Genomic DNA, 19,126 nt, shown 5'->3' on the forward strand with positions numbered 1-19,126 from the left:
CTATGAAGTGATGGGACCGATGCCATGATCTTGGTTTTTTTAATGTTGAGTTTTAAGCCAGCTTTTTCACTCTCCTCTTTCACCTTCATCAAGAGGCTCTTTAGTTCCTCTTCTCTTTCTGCCATTAGGGTGTTTCATTTGAGAGTGTTTCATTTTCATTTCATGAGTAACTGGAAAAAAAAAAAACACGATGGAACAAAATATCCTAATACTGATTGCCTCATTTTAAACCAATTGAGCACACAGAAAAATGAGGTTCAGGGAGCTTTGCCTTAATAGCAGGCATATGAAAAAAGTGCTTTCTGAAGCTGTGGAGTGTGACACTGCTGTACACATACACACACATGGCCTTTTCCTGCTTTCCCAAGAATAAGTCAACAAATCTGAGATTTGTGACCCTGACTCAAATACCATCTGCATATCTGAAGTTGATATTTCTCCTGGCAATCTTGACTCCAGCTTGTGTGTCATCTAGCCCAGCATTTCACATGATGTACTCTGCACAGAAGTTAAATAAGCAGGGTGATGATATACAGTCTTCACACACTCCTTTCCCAATTTGCAACCAGTCTATTGTTCCATGTCTGGTTCTAACTGTTGTTTCTTGACCTGGATACAGGTTTCTCAAGAGGCAGGTAAGGTGGTCTCATATTTCCATCTCTTGAAGAATTGTCCACAGTTTGTTGTGATCCACACAGTCAAAGGATTTGGCATAGTCAATAAAACAGAAGTAGATGGTTTTCTGGAACTTTCTTGCTTTTTCAATGATCCAGTGAAGCCTTTCCCTTCTCCAGCCCACAAAAGTCTCAAATACACACACAAAAAAAAGCCGACAAAAAGGAGAGCTAACTCTATCAAAATATCAAAACTAGGTAACATTCACTCTGTGGGAGCTTATTTGTTCAGTACAAAACGGATATGAGCCCTTCTATAATGTGTTAAGCAAATAAAATGTGTTAGTAATAGGAAGTATACTTAGTACTTTCATTTTCTCATATCCAAGATAGCAACAGATGGAAACAGGACTGTGCCACCTCTATAAATCTCAGCAGTTCTTGAGATTCTGTTACCGTAATTCTAGCAAAACTCACTCACAGGTATGTTTTATCAGAAAATTTCTTAAGAGAGCCTTCAGCTTCCTTATCTCAGTTACCTTCTTCTAACCATCCTCTTCAACCTGACAAAGGACAGATAAATGCCTACTCACAATGTCAGTTTGTCTACAGATGCTGCGTGTGCACACCCAGGAAGAAGCCTACCCTGAAATGAAAGTCAGCTATCTGATATATAAACGATGTCTCAATCTCTAGAGTTTGACTCTCTTCTACTAAAAATTGCTTGGTTCCATAAGCTTTACAGATTCATGTCTTACGCTGCTTTTCATTTATCATGTCATTTATTTTATCTTTCAAAGTGTGCTCCAAATACAAACTTTAAAACCTTTCATGTAATAGGGATAAAGTGTACTAATTGCTTCAGGGAATATAAAAACATATAAAGCAGAGTCCTTGCCTTTAAGTTCTTCCCAGAATGTTAACTCCAAGAAGGCATGGACTTTCTCAGTTTCATTCATCACTACATCTCTAGCAACTGAGAACAGTAGTTGACAGAGAGAAGGTGATCAAAATAATTACCCAAAAAATGAATGAAACAATGTACATGAAAATAGACAACACACTTTGAATAATGAGAGAATATGCCATGTTTGGCCACCTGATGCGAAGAGCTGACTCATTTGAAAAGACCCTGATGCTGGGAAAGAATGAAGGCAGGAGGAGAAGGGGACGACAAAGGATGAGATGGCTGGATAGCATCACTGACTCAATGGACATGAGTTTGAGTAAGCTCCGGGAGTTGGTGATGGACAGGGAGGCCTGGCGTGCTGCAGTCCATGGGGTTGCAAAGAGGTGGACATGACTGAACGAGTGAACTGAACTGAACTGATGCCATGTTTTCTGGGGGACGATTCTAAGGCCAATAGAAGTTAAAAGAAGGCAAAGGTTAGGGCAAGCTGACATAGTCTGAGAAAGCAGGGGGAAATGGTAATTAAGTTGTGACACCATGGACTGTAGCTCGCCAGGCTCCTCTGTCCATGGAATTCTCCAGGCAAGAATACTGGAGTAGATAGCCACCCATTCCCTTCTCCAGGGGATCTTCCCGACCCAGGGATAGAACTTGGGTCTCCTGCACTACAGGCGGATTCTTTACCAACTGAGCCACCGAGAAAGCCCAGAAGAAAGGATTTAGATGGATAAGGAAAAGGGGAACAAGACTGGCAAAGACTAGAGATGAGGAAAACCAAATGTGCTAGAGGAGAGTGAGGAGGTTTGGGTGACCCAAGGAGAGTACGTATGTTGGGGAACTGAAAGCTACATTGAACGAAGAGGGTGAGGAAAGTGAGAGAAGACTGCAGAAGGCCTGGAAAAGGCAGCAATTTCATCCCACTTGGTTGGAATTTATATTCTTAAAGCATTTTTCACATCCTCAATTTAAACTCTAAAGCAAAATGAACCTCGAGAAGATATAGATCTTAAAAAGTAGCAGGGCAATGGAGCCAATAGCCAATCCTAGGGGCCCACATAAAGGTAAAAATTGGGTTGTAAAAGTCTTAAAAGTTATGAATTCCACAGTTTACTAAAATTAATGGTTTATCAAAGAATAATAAAAAAAAGTCACAGGTCTAAATTCACTAGCAATTTTCACACAAAGATAAACTCTCTTCTTAAGTAGAAAGTTACTTTTAATATCACAGCAGGGTATATTTAATCAATTTTTAAAAATATTGTAACTGTTAATTACTATTAACTGGAGAATGACGCCATTCACTAATTCTGGAACACCTAGAAATATGCAGACATCAGAAGTTCTGAATGGTTCTTTATTAGACAGTCACAGTTTTGAAGACAGCTTCAGATAAACCTAACAATTGAGAAGCTGTAAATATCCTTGCTCTTTCACCAAACTCTAGCTATATTTAGTGGCATGGCTTTCTTTGCTCATGAGTTATTTGCTATAACTTTGTATTTATGTTCTCACAGGCAGAATACTTTGGGCATATTAGTTAAATTGATAGATGGCTGCACGGATGGACCAGTGACTGAATCACCAAATGACTATATTCAGATCTTTGAGAGGCAATGGCTATATCCTTCACAAATGTGCATCCTAGATCTTTTAGCCAGGCCTAAAGCTTCCAGGCTTTTGCAAACGCATCTTTCCAACTGAGTGATCACACTTGTGAGCGACAGTCACACTCGCATTAAAACGGGACGGAGGGAGGAAGAGTTTGGAAGGAAGAGCATCATTCTAGGCAAGGCTACTGGTGGCTGTGACAGCAGGGCTAGCTTTGCTGTCAAGCTAATGACGCCTAAACCCTGAGACCCACCCCTCGCACAGGCCCCTCCCCAGGCCCACAAGGAGCCCTAGTGATGCGCTCACATGGTCGTTGCTTCTATACAATTTGCCAAAATACGGTTTAATAGAATTCATCCTCCCAAAGAGGACCCTCAATGTAAGTTTTGGGCCACACCCGACCTGGGTCTGCCCTGTAGGAAGAGGCTGGTCACAGGAGGAATGCTGGTTCCTGAGACAACTGGCAGGGCAGGGGGAACAGGAGCTTGGGGTGCCTGTCAAATTTCTGGGTCGCTTTATCATCCTTTTTTTAAAAACACCAGTTCCTAGGTTCACGGTTCTCATATCACGATTTTCCTTTCTGCTTTTACATCTTCCTTGCAAATGAAGTCACAGGAGACATTCAGCTGTTACAAACTTCATGTCAAGCTTTGAAGTGCTTTTTAATAGCAGAAATATTTGGCTCACGTGTGGGCTTTATAGCTATGGTAAATACCTCTTAGCTATCTGTCGCTACTGTTATTCCACACCTCCAATTTGGAGAAGAAATTCTGCATATGCATTGAGGCACTAAAAAAGAATATTGAACTATATCTTAGCTCTTTTGTGAATGATTTCCTTTTATTTCGTCTCGCATGGAGCTAACGCTTTCATCATATTGTACTGGTTATGGGTGGGAAAGCAGTGGATACAGGGGGATGCTGATTATTGCATCATTGGTTGGCAGTTTCCTCTTAGCTTCTTGAAGGTTAAGTGGTCAAGTAGCTCCTTAATATGAGACCAAGGCATTTCAAAGACTGACTCATTCACTTGCTTTCTGGCAAAGTGCTTTCGTAGACTTTGGACAAAATGCTTACAGTGGTTTAAAAGAGAAGAAACTGACCACAATGAATATGAAATAAAGACAGAAAAAAATCTCCTCTTCTTGGATGTCCCTGTATGACTGCTGACATATAGACTATACGTCCAAGTACATCTCAGAATCATATATTAGAAATAGTATTTTTGAGAACACCAAACAGAAACAAAGGCATTTTAGATATAACCTGGGTTGAACAATAACATTTTGCTTCTTTATGTAACTTCATTATTTTATGAAGGGATATAGAAAATACTACTGTACTCCATAAGTTAAACACTTGACATTTTTATTCCACCAAAATGCAACATTTTAGAATTCTAGATATGTTTATTAATTAGTGATTATTAACACCCAGTAAACAACATTATGCCTTGTAAAAACACAATCTCTCTTCACAGCATGATGCTGAAATCTATTATTCCCTGATTCCATATGCTGAAATACACTCAAATGGTCACAAATGACCTTAAGCATTAAATAAATGTAAATGAGGACAACACAGAAAATGTGCTTTTGATTGATAACTAAAAGACCAGGTTGAAAATCACGTCCAAAAATGAAGTCCTCCACAGAAGGGTATGGCAGTCTGCACTGTGAAATAAAAGCTGTCCTAAGAATGAAGAGTACCCAAGTAACAGAGTGCTGTTTTTCTGAACCTACTGGAAACAGAACTGGTTGTTCATTTATTTGAGAAACACAGAGCATACTGCCCCCATGCCATCGGCCTACTGTGAACATTCTAGTACCACATTTAAAAAAATAAATATAGACACATTATACTCACCAGCTAATATAAGAGAAAAAAAAGTTATTGCTACTCCATACCCTCACCCCGTATGTCTTACACTTTAGTTTTTAAGCATTGTTGCTGTTCACCTGGGCTTCCTAATGCCTCAGTGGTAAAGAATCTACTTGCCCAGACAGGAGACATGGGTTCATTCCTTTGGTTGGGAAGATCCCCTGGAGGAGGAAATGGCAACCCTAGTATTAGCACTCTAGTATTGCCTGAGAAATCCCAGGGAAAGAGGAATCTGGTGGGCTCCCAGTCCATGGGGTCGCAAACAAGTCAGACACCACTTAGCAACTAAATAGCAGCAGCAGCTGTTCACCCACCTTTTCTTTTTCCCCCAAGCTGAGAAGAGTGGAGGATGGGAAAGCATCCTCAAACAGAAAACTCAAAATGTCAAAGAATGACGAATTAACAGTAATTAAAGAATTACTTCAAACTTAGACTGTTCTCCCAATAATGTCTGTGGTTAAACATGTAAAAGAAAAATGCACAGATACAGATATTTCTTGGGAAAACTACTAAATGGATACTCATTACTTGAGGGCAAAATAAAAATGTCGCATCACAGAAGCGTTGCTTTGGTTGAGCATAAGCATTTCTCCTAGTTTTGATAAGAAGGAGAAACTTCTGTTTAGGGAATGAATACCTAGACCAGTTTCAAACCATAAAATAGAACAAGGTTTCTCAGTCTTGGTTTTATTGACATTTTGAGCCAGAGAGTTCTTTGTTGGGGGTGGTAGTGGGATGTCTTGAGCATTGTAGGATGCTTAGCAGCATCTCTGGCCTCCTTCCACTAGATTCCAGTAGCAACTGTCTTATCCCAGTTATAACAGTAAAAAAGTCCCCAGAGGCAAAACTGCCTCCCCCCGCCACCATCCCCCCCAGGTTCAGCACCAGTGAAACAGACCCATTCACAAGGAGGTCCTAGGCTGAGCTTCTCCCAACCTCATAGTGTACTCTCTCAATCCTTAAATCATTCTCAACACAGTGTTTAACATAGCTATCTTTAATTTTTCTGATCTATTATTTGTAGACAATGAAAATGCCTGCCTGCTTCATTACAGATTGTGAGCATTAAATAAGATACTTTTAAAGTGCTTAAGACAGCGCCTGATCCACAGCAAGTGCTTAATAAATGTTATTATTAGTTTTAATAATCACCCATAGTACTGAGAAAAGCGGTTTTAACCAGAGTGTTTCAAGGCAAAAAGGTATCTTACCGGCTTGATATGTTCCCAGTCTTAAACACACCAGCCTTCTGATTCCTTGCGATGATGTCTCTCACATCTACAGGACATGGTTAAGAAAGCTTCTGCAGTGACTGTCAACCAATTCCCCCCAGTCATACATGGGATCAGCTGGGTGAAAACAGCATATAGTGTGTAAGGCAAGAGGAGACAGGTCTAGCACTGACTCTGCAACCAAATGCTGACTTTCCTGCCACAGGCAAGCTCTTTTAATTCCCTGGACTGTAGCTTTATCACCTGTGAAATAGACATTCAGGGAGCACATTGACAAGGCCCAGCGTGATAGGTACTGCTCAAGGGAGATGACTGTACCATAGGTGCTAGGCCCTGATTGCTTTAAAGAGCTGGAAGCCCCATGGGAAGCCTCTTTCAGTCAGTGAGGAGAGCAATGGCAGTTTTCTGAGACTCTCCAAGTTGAAGCATTTTCAATCTCTTAAAGAAATGCCAGTAGTGAAAGACTTGGGAGGAGGAAAGTGAAAAGAGAAAGATGGAGAAAAGCTTGGAGAATCTTTGAGCGAAAACTCATTACCAGGACTTCTCTGGAAGTCCAGTGGATAAGACTTTACCTTCCAATGCAGGGGGTATGGGTTCAATCCCTGGGTGGAAAGCTAAGATACTACACGCCTTGTGGTCAAAACAACCCAAAAACATAAAACAGAAGGGATATTGTAACAAATTCAATAAAGACTAAAAATGGTCCACATAAAATTTTTTTTTAATATAATTACTGAAGAAGAAAGTCAATTCAGTGAAAGGCCCTTCGGAGAATTATCTTTATAGACTTACAGTTTGGCCATTGGCCATCTGCTGGCATGTAAGAACTTGCACACAAAGAGCCATACTTAGTGAAGCCATGTTTTGAGGTGCCGGTCCATTACATCACACAGTGCCATCTTCATGGAGAAATCATGTCAGGTTTTACCACTGGGAAAAATTGGCCTTCAGATCAACTAGTTTTGCTTCAACTTCTGGACACTAAAAATCTTATAACTGCTCCTCTTTCTCTCTTTGCTCTGGTCAAATGGATGATCTAAGCTGCACAACCACAGGGCTCCTCCCTTGGCTTATCTTTTTGTACTGGTCCTCTTCCTGCCTTGATGATGTGTGCTTGGCTTTCTACTGTCTAACTGCCCTTGCTTTCTCACTTATTTTATGTGGTATAGTCTATGTGTCCCTGTGTTGTTGTTTTTCAGTTCCTCAGTCATTTCTGACTCTCTGTGACTCCATGGACTGTAGCACGCCAGGCTCCTCTGTCTTTCACTGTCTCCTGGAGCTTGCTCAAATTCATGTCCATTGAGTCTGTGATGCCCCTGATAGACGCCTCCAAATCCCTATTTTGGAATAAGGCAAGGTTTAAATAAACAAGAAATAAAAAAATTCCAGTGAAGGCTGCAAGCTGAACTAAACTGTGCCCATGGGGAGGGCACCTAGCAGACAAGCGACGTTCCCCTATTGCTCAGAAAAACAGAGCTCCTGAACGCTTGAAGCAAGCACTGGCCAAGATCTCCCTGCAAGAACAGAGCCACAGGACATTTTAACCTAAATCTCTGCTTGAAACACCAGGCACACCCATTTCTTCTCTGAGTGAATAAGCAGGTACTGTGATAGCAGGAGTCGGTAGGAAAAATCAATTAGGTCTCCTAATGAAGGGCTTTGTTGAGGTTTACAAAAGTGCTATAAAGCAGACTTTTTTTTTTCCCTTGAACTTTCCTGTATGCAAATTAAATACCGTTAAATTACATTCATTAAAAAAATAAAAGAGACTAATTTGCCTACTTGTTTTGATTAACTAAAATGACACATCGGCCTACAGTTTTGTCTATTTCAGGAAGAAAGTATTTCAGGAAAGTCTTCTAAATGAAATGTCTTGTAGAAAAGGACAGCTGACATCTTTATTCTGAGAACTAAATTAGTAAAGAGCCAACTGACAACTGGCTTTGATTAAGCTCCCCCACGTGACGGCCACACCCTTCTTGGCGTTTCCATGACATCCAAACCACACGCTGTAATGTGCCCGGCACACCTGTAGCGTCGTATGAGTACATGACCAATCTATCAAGCAAAACATATTATTTTGTTAGTGGAGGTATACTTTTTTATGAAATAGTCACAGGGAAGTTAAATTATATAACTCGGAAAACCTATTAATAATTTTTAGTAAACATCTTAACACTATATACTTTTATACAATTTATAAGCCTGTGATTCCAGGTGGTCAGGCTGAAGCAAGCACATGTATTTATATTCTAGAAGCAATTTTTAATGAAAAAATTCACAGCAGTATTTAGGCTGCTTTATTTTTAGAACTGAGAGGGAAATATATTTTGTGGGTTAGGAGGTGTTTTTTATATTAAAACAAGTACCAAGAGGGGAAAAAATGGCAATCATGTACCAAAATATTGCCTTAAAAGATATATCCTGATATTCTGTGCTCCACCTTTTAGTTTAGGTCAGGTTTTCAGGGGTTCCTCTGGTTGGCGCTATGTCCAATCATAGATTTTATCATTCTTCTGTGTCATTTCAGGGTAATACAGGAAATTCAACCAAATCGAGTCAATCTGTCCAGGACAGTGTTCAACAGCATGGACCAAATCCTATTCTCTGAATGCACCCACCTTCTGGAAGACTTCAGTGGGAGGTGCTGGGTGCAAAGAAAGTCTTAATGTGATTTCTGATTAAATAGATAAAAAGCAATCGGCTTCAATCTCCTCATCTGGGCAAGTGGACTTCTCGAGATACAGGATATTACGCTTGTGGCTAAAACAAACCAGGATTCTATAACTAGATTTTCTCTTTAAACAAAGCATAGTTTAAGAGTGGGGCTCCATCTTAATTTTGCTTTATTTGATTTTTATCCTTAAATGTATATATATGTATAATAATAGTTATTTGAAAAATTATATATGTTATCTACTAATTAGTTAAGCTAATTATATATAAATCTTGTTTAAAATATTAGCCTCCTCCTACAAATAGTGATTATTATATTTATCAGTAGCTGATACACATTTTGAGAACTGGCATTGTATACGTATTTTTATAATAATAACACTGTGCTTCACAAACCATTATTTTCTTGGTTTCTGCTACCTTTAGTTTCGTTGCATGTCAAAGATGAGGGTAGGAAGCTATGAAATTATAAAATAAATCCTGTTCATTTTGATCTCTGGAAGATTTAAAAAATGCTTGATGTGGCAATATTTGCTAATTTAAAGGCTGTGAAATATTCTTGAAGGTGCTTATTACTCATGAATTGAGAGTACTATCTAGAGGTGCTTTGAACTCTGTTAGCAATATCAACTGTTACGTTTATAGATGATAAGTTTTCACTTCCAGTGCAAGATGATACGAAATCTTTCTAGTTTTCAGTGAAACAGAACAGTTTAATGAGCGTGACAGGGAAGCTATGAAGTCAAATGATGCTGACTTCCAGTGCTCATTCTGACACTTAGTAACTATGTGAATTTGGGTAAAATAACTTCTCTGAGCTCCATCTCCGGAATAGGAATAATGCACCCATTTTTTAGGCTCATTGGAATACCACATAGTGGGTGCCTAACACATAGCAGGCGCCTAAATCATGTCAATTCATTATCTTTTTCAATAAGTCAGGCAAAATCTCTGGAGGGATGAGAGGCTGAGAAGGGTAACTAGAGTGAGGCTGGGCAGGTAGGCTTTATTTTCTTTCTCTGTTGCTCAAAACTAATTATATGAACATTTTAATTGTAGGATTTAAATAACTGGAAGGAATCAAAGAACTTCTGCCCTGTAGATTTTCAGTGTCTTTCTGGTGTATAAATGTTCTCTAGCCAAAGTATACTCTGTTCCTCCAAGAACAGGACTTGGTCTGTCTTGTTCACTGCTGTATCTTTAGCACTTGAAATGTCATGCAGTTAATAATGGCTTAATTCATTTAGTTAATTAACTAGCTTCATTTGTTAGTTACTTTCAATTTAATTTTCAAAGCTATTTGTTGAGCTCCTACCCAATGTGAGGCACACAGAGCGCACTTTGGACCTATCTAGTATATAGAAGAAGAGCTGACCCTGATATTGGAGGAAGGGGCCTGGGCCCAGGATGATAGGCTGGGCGGTTCCTCAACCATCCACACGCTGCACAGTCCACACAAAGCCTAATTTATTAATTATTCAAGTCAGGGAGTCTGTTAAATAAAATAATATTGTAAGCCAAGGGTATCTCCTTTAAAATGCACAGAAGATTTATTCACTTTTGGAGAATCCTAAGCTCAAGATCATGATCTAGACTGTGCATACTGTGGGGATAAGATGCTTGGGTTAGGAGCATGAGGCAGAATTATCAAGCATTGCCATAGTTTGCAGATAACCTGCTTGATGTTCACTAAGGATGTGTCAAGGCAGGGTCCTTTTGTTGGGCAAATTAGAGAGGGTTGCTCATCTGAGGTGTTGTACTTCTGTTCATTATAATTCGGAAAGGTCTTAGCATCAATAACTCAGTATACCACTTCTCTTCCCTATTCTTATGTCATTGTCAAACCAGCTACAGACTTTATTGAGTAATTATCTTGCGGCACTTGGAGGTTTCTTTATTACACTAAAAAGGCTGTGCCAAAGGAAAGAGAACACAGCTCATATGATTTCAGGATAAATTTGAAAACTGGATGAACCAAATGATCTCATTTCCGATTTAGCCTTTGTTTTCCCGTTTGGGTACAGATAAGATGGCATCTGAAGGGAGAGGCAGCTCTCAGGAAGGCTATGGGTTAGACCCAGTAATGCAGTTTAAGGATCAAGGAGAACCTCAGGGACATCTAACGATGAGTCTGAGAAAATATTTAGGACTTATGACATTCTCTTATCCCTCAAGTCTTAAATCTCTTTTCAGATATCTCCGCTTATAAATTTCAAATCCACATCTAGCTTTCCAGGTTCAAGGTAGAGAGCTCTAGAAGACATAGCCAAATCCATTTGATATGTTTTAAGGAGACAGTAAATAAGCTTACAATTGGTTGATATGCTTCTATGATATAAAGATTCAGAATGTCTCCATTCATTGCCTCATGTATTAAAAAATAGAAATAACAGATGATAAATAAGAAATATCAGAAAATGCTCTTTTTTTGAGGTTAAAAATCAGAATCTTAGAATTAGAAGCTTAAGAGACTAGGAAGTAAGGTTCAGTTGGATTCATTCAATTCAGATCCAAGGAAAACAAAAATAATTTTTTAAATAATGAGAATAATATACAGGCCAATACTCAGATGTGATGTGCGATTGCCAGGTCGATTTTCAATTACATTTCACTGATGTATTCATTTGTTTCTTAATGTGCTCATCTTGCCCATTAAGAATAATTAGCAGCTTTGCTTAGAGATTTTCTGGCTTCTGGCAATGTTTCTCCCTCTTTTTTTGTTGACATCCACTTTTACTTTTTAGAAAGTAATTTTTGGATAATATCCTACAACTGCTATATAATTTAGGCTTCCTAAAATTTTAAAGGAAAGATGTAAACAGTAATTTTTAAATGAGTTTGCTTCAATCTATATGCATCAACAGTATGTGATTCAGTGAATTTGTTTTTCTCATAGAAAGTGGGCACATAAATAGAAAAAAAAACTTCATTCACATTAACCTCACTCAGTAAAACAGCTTACCATGAACGCCAGTTGTAAGCTCTGTTAGTAAATCAAGAATGACATTAGTATTAAAAGCAGGAAAAACATGTTGCCAAATTTTAAGGCTTTAGGCATGCTTTTTTCTCTTAATTAAAAAAAAATTAGATCTAGTTACAACAGAAAAAGGCACACAAACATAGAACAACATGATAAAAACTGAACTCTGCCAGGAAAGTCCTAAGAGATGAAATAAAACACGCTACCAGTTTTGGTCTGCATCCTGAAAGGACCTACTTTATCTACATTGTAAAGTTCTTCCCCTCCTGCCCTTTGGCACCCCGCTATATTAAACCCATTGTAAAACCCAGCACAATAAAGCACTCTCAGGGCTGAGCTTCTGAGGACCAAATGTTAAAAATCCATTTTCTTGGGAGGGGGCTGTACCAATCATTTCTTTGAAAGGCCGGCAGAGTGAATACAGAATTGAGATTTCCTCTCTGATTTCAAGAGCTAGCATGGCATCTTTGCTGTTTAAAGCAAAGGTGCATTAATTAATGACAATAGCATGGCTTCCCTTCTTTGGAAGCTCTGTAGTTTAGCTCAACAGTAATTTTAGTACAATTAAATTTACATACTGACCACAGATGCTTCCCATAGTTTGATAAAAGTTCTAATCGGTTTCCAATGCTATTGAATAAGACACCTGCTGACTGGAGAAAAACCTCAGGTTGCTGGGCCCAATCTGGAAGTTTCTGTGGTTAAAATGACCTCCTCTTCCCCAATAATCCTGCATTTTCTCCCCCCAAAAAACATCCACTGGGGCTGAGCCAGCATACCTGACTTCCTGTTGCTTTCTGTGTTCCCTGACATGTGGAGGAGGAGCAGGGTGAAATGATACAGTGCAGGGAAGAACTCAGAATAAAGCAGAGTGAATGAAGCAACATCGCTCATCTTCAGGATTATTTTGGGAAACTTGCGACAGTCTGAAGATCATGATTAAAATCCTGCATTTTAAAAAAGGAAGCACCTTTTGTGATCTCTTTCCCTTGTGTGAAAGGCCAAGATTGTGATTGGCTGTTTTCCCTTCCTGGTTTTTTTTTTTTTTTTAAGTCTGCCAGGCAATTAGCTGGGTGGGGCTCTGTAGAGCACACAAGTGCAGCTGAACAATATTAGCTTCTGTGCTTCTGGTACCTCCTTCCTCCTGTGTGAGGAGGCTGATAGAGCGGCTGCAAATTTTATTTTCAAAAAATCATATAGCAGAGGTAGAAAAAGAAAATTCAAAAATAGGCTCTAGGTAAGATGCTTACCTTTTACAAAAATCAACACTGCTTTGGCATTTTAGGGGCCTAAAATTCAAATAAGTAGATTGCCTCTTTCGTAATGTAAATAGAAAGCACACCAAAAAATCCAGAGCAAATATATCCTCCACCTTTCCTCTCAATTTCTAAAGGCTGTTAACTGCCCCTGAACAAATCAGCTCGATTGCTAAAGTAGCCACAAATTATGCTTGCTTTTTTAGTTAAAAGTACAGTTCAATTTTCATGAACTCTGTGTACATATTAGTAAAGCATAATCTAATATAATGGGGTTTGAATTGTAATAGCATAGCAGGAAAAAAAAAGAGATAGCTTTTATGATCCTAAATAAAAGGAAATAATGAAAAATTGATAGCTGTTTCCAGTGGGGAGATACAGGGGACTCCTCAGGAATTAGAGTAGGTACACAAATCCATGGTCCACATGGAAGAAAGGTAGTAATGGAACATGAAGCTGGAAGTTAATTTTTGCAAGGAACAGCCGATATAATAAATGTTAAATCATTTATTTTATCCTGGCAAATTTCAATAAAAGGACAAGAGTGCTTGGAAATTATTACAAAACAAATGTTCTTATTGCTTTGAGTGGTCCACAAACCATAAGCTCCTGTAATAAGTATAAAAATCCACCAAAATAAAAAAAAATAGTCGTATGCAACGAATGTCATATATTTCTACTTTTTCTTAATTACTTATCATGTGTATGGGGGGAAATCTCTTTTAATACCCCATGCTGTCTTTCTTTATATCAATTGTTACTCAGCCGAGGAAAAGGAATGAGCACAACAAGCCCGTTTTCTATCTGAATAAGGATACTTCTGATGGCCTTTTCATTCCCATCAGTTAACAGAACTTCTTTGACATCTGCAGAAATAGCAACCTGAAAAAAAAAAGGGGGGAGCACAGCAAACAATGAGCAAATATGCTTGTCTGTGTGGAAGTGAAGACAGGAGTGACAAGCCTTCAGTATCATGCTTCCTCACCTATTTCTCTGTAACAATCTTCAATCTTTTTTCATTTTATGTCTGCATTATTTTAATCATTCAATCAAATCAGTCAATACTTTTATCATTCCATTTGCGGGAGCCTCTATCTTGCTATCATTCTGTTCGGTAATTGCATTGTGACAGCGGATGATGGTATTCTGAGAGGCTTTCATTTGTGGGCTTCTGTTTATCTAGTAGAGCCATCATACAAGGCTGTCACTCTGCCTTTCAGCTTGCTTCTGTCTGACTGCCTGATGCCCTTCATATAACTTTGCATTGCAGGCAGATGGCTTTGTGAGGGTAATTTTTTTGTGAGCTTTGACATGCTCGCACATTGGGCTGTAACCCTGACACATTGTGTAAGAGCGACAGGTTTGTCAAATGCCAATCAGTGTAACAATATGCTTTTATTTGTAGAGACATAAAAACTTGTCTAATGCACTGTGCTGCTACATAATATCTCCTGAATACATGACTCAGAACCCAGAGAATGGGGAACGACGTTCCTGAATGGCCAATCTAATTCAAAAGAATCTAATTACTGAGCGCTCTGGATCATGTTTGTTGGTGTAATAATGCAGGCAAAACATTAGCAGCTATATCATGGTGCTCCAACTGTGATTTGCCGGGCTATTCCTGTATCTTAGCAAATGGGACTATAATCTGAAAAAAAAAAAATGCTTTTGCTATGGCGAAGAAAGACTGTGCGAGGCCTGGAATGTCACAACAAGCGATATTGACTACACTGAGGTAAAATGTTTCTGCTCATCGAGGCAACCATAAAATCAATATGATCCGAAAGTAAGTCAATCTAGAAGGTCTCTCAAGACCCGGCAGCTTGACCGCAGCTGATGCTGTTGACGGTTCTCTGACCCAGCAGTTGGAGGCCCTGGAACATTTTTCCTTTTGTTCCTCTCTCTGAATGGGATTGGAATTGAGAAAAGACCTACCATGAGCCCAGCCAAGCATGTCATGCCACCCCCTAGCTCACACACAGCAAGGTCCCTGAAAGAGAGAAAAGAAATGGTAGAACCCATACAAATGAGATGAAAATGGGCAGAGAGATATATATGTTACAAGAACAAATTGCCATCTGCAGTAAGAACGGCGCTACCAGGAAGTTGTAGAGACATGACGAGGCTACCTCATGTCGTTTTGCGTTTTAAAAATAATTATGAAATAGAAAAGTCACAAAGCAGGCAAACCAGTGGGGGTTCCCTCATTAGTGTTCACTGCAACATTACCACCGCTGAGCTGAAAAATCTGAGAAGGTTCCCTTTTTTTCCCCTGTCAATGGCGCTGTCTTTTAGAACTAAACTAGCTAGAGTAGCGAAAGATAATTGTTAGGAAAGGATAACACTGTTAATCCACATTCATTCCTTCAAAAACAGTTAGACAAGTAAATGAAGAATATATGTGAGTGTGTATATACCTATATTATAGTGAAGGACACACACAATACACACACACAAATACATGCAATCTTGAATTTAAAAATAAGTCTAAAACAAACAGCAGTATTTTGGAGAGCTGAACAGGCCCCATAAAGAACAATTACACAAGGAACATTTAGCAATTAACACTTAAATAACAATAGACCCCAACACAACACAGTGAATAAACAATGCGGGGACATAATATGGTTAAGCCAGCAAAACCAGGCTCAAGGAATGACTGGGCTCTGACTTGACTGCTCCTAAGTAAAGCGGCTCAGAGTTAAAACTGACAGTCTGGGGTGGCACTCTGCACTTACCTTCCTCTTTGTGCCTAAATATCAGCCCTCAACGTGTGACATTCCTGCTCTGGCCCACTGCTTGCTGATTGGAGCTCCAGGCAAGCTTGAGCACAGTGAGATGAGCAAATGCCAGACTTCTAGGGCAGCTTTGAAGCTCAATTCAATACTTCCCTGTTCTTACTTTATATGCTTATACTCTTAAGAGATTGTCTCTTCTTCCCAATTTGGGAAGTTTATTTCCTCAGCAAGAGGAGGAAAAAAAAAGAGAGAGAGAATCTAGGGAGGGAGAGGTGGGAATAGAGGGAAAAGAAGAAGCCAAGCCAGGACATTCGTATTCTGAAATACACATAATATATATTTAGTTATTCAAAGCAATTAGAAACTGGTTGGTAAATATGGACCCACAGAGCTTCCAAAACTACATATTATTGACCCAGTCTTGTAAATACATATTGTTACAACACATACCCGACCTTGTAAGTATATATTGTTAAAATGATCACTAATGGCTTGTCTGGAATCATAATGGACTATTAAGGGAGCATATATTGGATGACTTTTATAAAATGAGAATGGAAATGAAAAAACCCATATTTTCTGAGTCTACCAAACATCTTCAGCATTTTTTTTTAAAAGGAGTTTTTTCTTTTTTTGTAATCCCATCCATGGTTTAATCTATAATGCACATTCACAGTTGAAAACATTCTTCTCCATAGCATGAATCTGTAATAGTAATTTATATTTTACAAGTACATATTGTTAGATATATAAAATACCTTTAAAATAAGGGATGGGATGGTATCTTTAAATAATAGCTGTGGGGTATTTATTTATCAAATATTCCATAGTGACTTTCCTAGCAGAACTTTAAAGAATGTCTTTTTTTTTTTTTTGACCTTTACAATCAGTAAGGATTGATTGGAGCTTCACTTTCGTTTCCCCAAAATCAAAGTGAAATAAAATGCCTTGAGTGGAAATCAAAAGCCTTTGACACATAGCAAAAAGCTTGCTGTGCAATATTAGTACCCAAAGGCAATTCATATTTCTTTTTCAGAAGCAACATGTTTTCACCATGACCTTCCCCCTCCTTTCCTTCCTTCATTTCTTTCTTCCTTTCTTATATATACTTTTAACAGTTTAATTTGAAGAATGTCATCATGGTGATCGTTAACAAGTAGACACAGTACCTATAGTGGGCTAAACAAATTTTTAAGTGCAGCTTTGTACCTGAATATACTACTGTGCTTGAGGCAGTAGTAAGCCAAAACCTCTTCAGCCGGCCAGATGCCTAGAAAACACAAGAGGATATAGACTTCTTTGATAACAGAAGTTTCTTCTGTAAAAACTCTCTGTAGTCATGCTCTTAAGAAATGCCTTAAAAAAATAATGTTCAGTATAAGTGATTTCAACTTGAATCAAACTTACCGTAATTATTACTAGTAACATCATATCACATGCATTTCTTTTCTTCTGGATTATAACTTTTCCCCCAGGAAAATATCCTAAATAATTTTTACTGGATTTCAATCACAACAAAACAGCAAAAACAATAACAGCCAAAATTATAAACATCCAAAGTTAAATTTTGAATGGTATTTCAGGTAGATCTTACTCTTATACACATGAACCTTCATTTTGGCCAAATCATTAGGATCATGAAGACCTACTGTATATGTAGCTCATACTCAGCAAAAATCACTTCCAAGAGCAAATAAAACCACTGAGGTTATTATACCTTTCTTGTCTGACTCCATACTAATGTTTTTCGTATACATAATTATTTCCTTTCTTCAACTAAAATCCAACTGGAGTATAAAATTGAGAAACCTAAGTTTCACCAACTTTGTACATCTTTCAATTTAACAATAATCCTACCCATTAAATTCTGTGGAAGAGCATTTCCTAAAATCATCATCTGTAAATCATTTATTTAGAAGACAATAGTTTTTCATGGATGAATATGAATTGCTTAAAGAGAAGACAGATGTGCTCTTAATTTTTTTCTTTACACTTTTGGTATTTCAGAGAAGATGATGTCAAAGAAATGGTAAGTAAAATGCTAAGAGAATCAATGGATATACATATATTAATAAACAGCAAAGAAACAACTCTTAGAACATTTGTTGCAGAAAAGTCCAGTCACCTGTTCTTATTAGCTCAGTCTCCCAGGCGTTTCTGGTAAAAATGACAATTTTAGGGAGAAACAAAATAAACCAGCATGAAGTGTCTGGAGTTATATTTGGTAGAAGTCAGAGAAGCAGTGGAGTGTAGCAGTTACAACTACAGGTACTTAGGAACCAAACTCAGTTGGGCTCCAGCCCCAGCACTGCCTTTCCTAGTTGAGTGACCTTAGATAGGTTACTTAACCTCTCTGTTCCTCAGTTTCCTTATCTGTAAAATAATATTATTGTAATATCAACCTCACAGGATTGCTGTGAGGATTAAACGAGTAAAGTATATGAGATGTATTTAAAACAATTTCTAACTCATAACAAGCTCAAAGAAAAATAAAATTGTTAATGTTATTCTCCTGCAAAGAGGGATAAAAGAGTTGAAGAGAGCGTGAACCTCAAACAACTATCCTAATAATCAGAACACATGGAGAACTTTTTTGACCTGATCTTAATCATTAGCTTTGGCACTACCCCAAAGTCCTAATACCTGGCATACAGAAAGAACTCTATGAAGATTAAAACACATAATAAAATTCTCTGAAGGAAGAGCCCAAGACAGTTTTCCACATCAAGTGAATATAATCACCACAGTGATGAATTTCTTTATGCCTTTAGCAGATGGTTTTGAGGATTTAAAAAATAATGATAGGGGAAGAATATTTAACTAAAATCCAAGACTTGATTAAGAACAAAAATGTGATTTCTAAAATGCATAGTCTTTTAAAACAGTTTTACAATTCTCTCTTAAAAATTATAGAGGTTGATTTTTAACTAAATTAGATATGAGAAGTTCAAAGAATAAAGTTTAAAAATCACCTAAATTTCCACCACTAGTATATAATCACTGTTAACATTTTGGACACCATTCCAAAAAAATCTCTCTAGGCATGAAGACATTTTACACAAGTGGGATCTTCTCAGGGAGGTATTCAATAATCTCATTTTGCCCCACTCAGTATGTGGTGGATAGATTGCCATGACAATAAAAATACACTATACCCACATCATTTTTAATGACTGCCTAAATATTTTATGTTTGCATCATAGTTTATTTAACCAGTTTCCTTTTAATA

At 38.1% G+C, this 19,126-nt stretch overlaps 1 protein-coding gene across 5 annotated transcripts in view; it reads right to left on the reverse strand.

Moving 5' to 3' along the window:
* The window catches only part of CAMKMT (calmodulin-lysine N-methyltransferase), a 415,590-nt gene that overhangs the window by 41,359 nt on the left and 355,105 nt on the right, over nucleotides 1–19,126 (reverse strand). For all 5 annotated transcript variants that reach the window (XM_069583416.1, XM_069583414.1, XM_069583412.1 and 2 more), the window contains 4 exons: nucleotides 17,107–17,167; nucleotides 15,095–15,149; nucleotides 13,975–14,038; nucleotides 6,224–6,290 (listed from right to left, as the gene is read on the reverse strand). In XM_069583416.1, the coding sequence (XP_069439517.1) occupies nucleotides 6,224–6,290; nucleotides 13,975–14,038; nucleotides 15,095–15,149; nucleotides 17,107–17,167 (247 nt within the window). The remainder of the gene's footprint in view (nucleotides 1–6,223; nucleotides 6,291–13,974; nucleotides 14,039–15,094; nucleotides 15,150–17,106; nucleotides 17,168–19,126) is intronic.

This window comes from Ovis canadensis, chromosome 3 (genome assembly GCF_042477335.2).
Source record: "Ovis canadensis isolate MfBH-ARS-UI-01 breed Bighorn chromosome 3, ARS-UI_OviCan_v2, whole genome shotgun sequence".
In the NCBI taxonomy this organism is placed as follows: domain Eukaryota; kingdom Metazoa; phylum Chordata; class Mammalia; order Artiodactyla; family Bovidae; genus Ovis; species Ovis canadensis.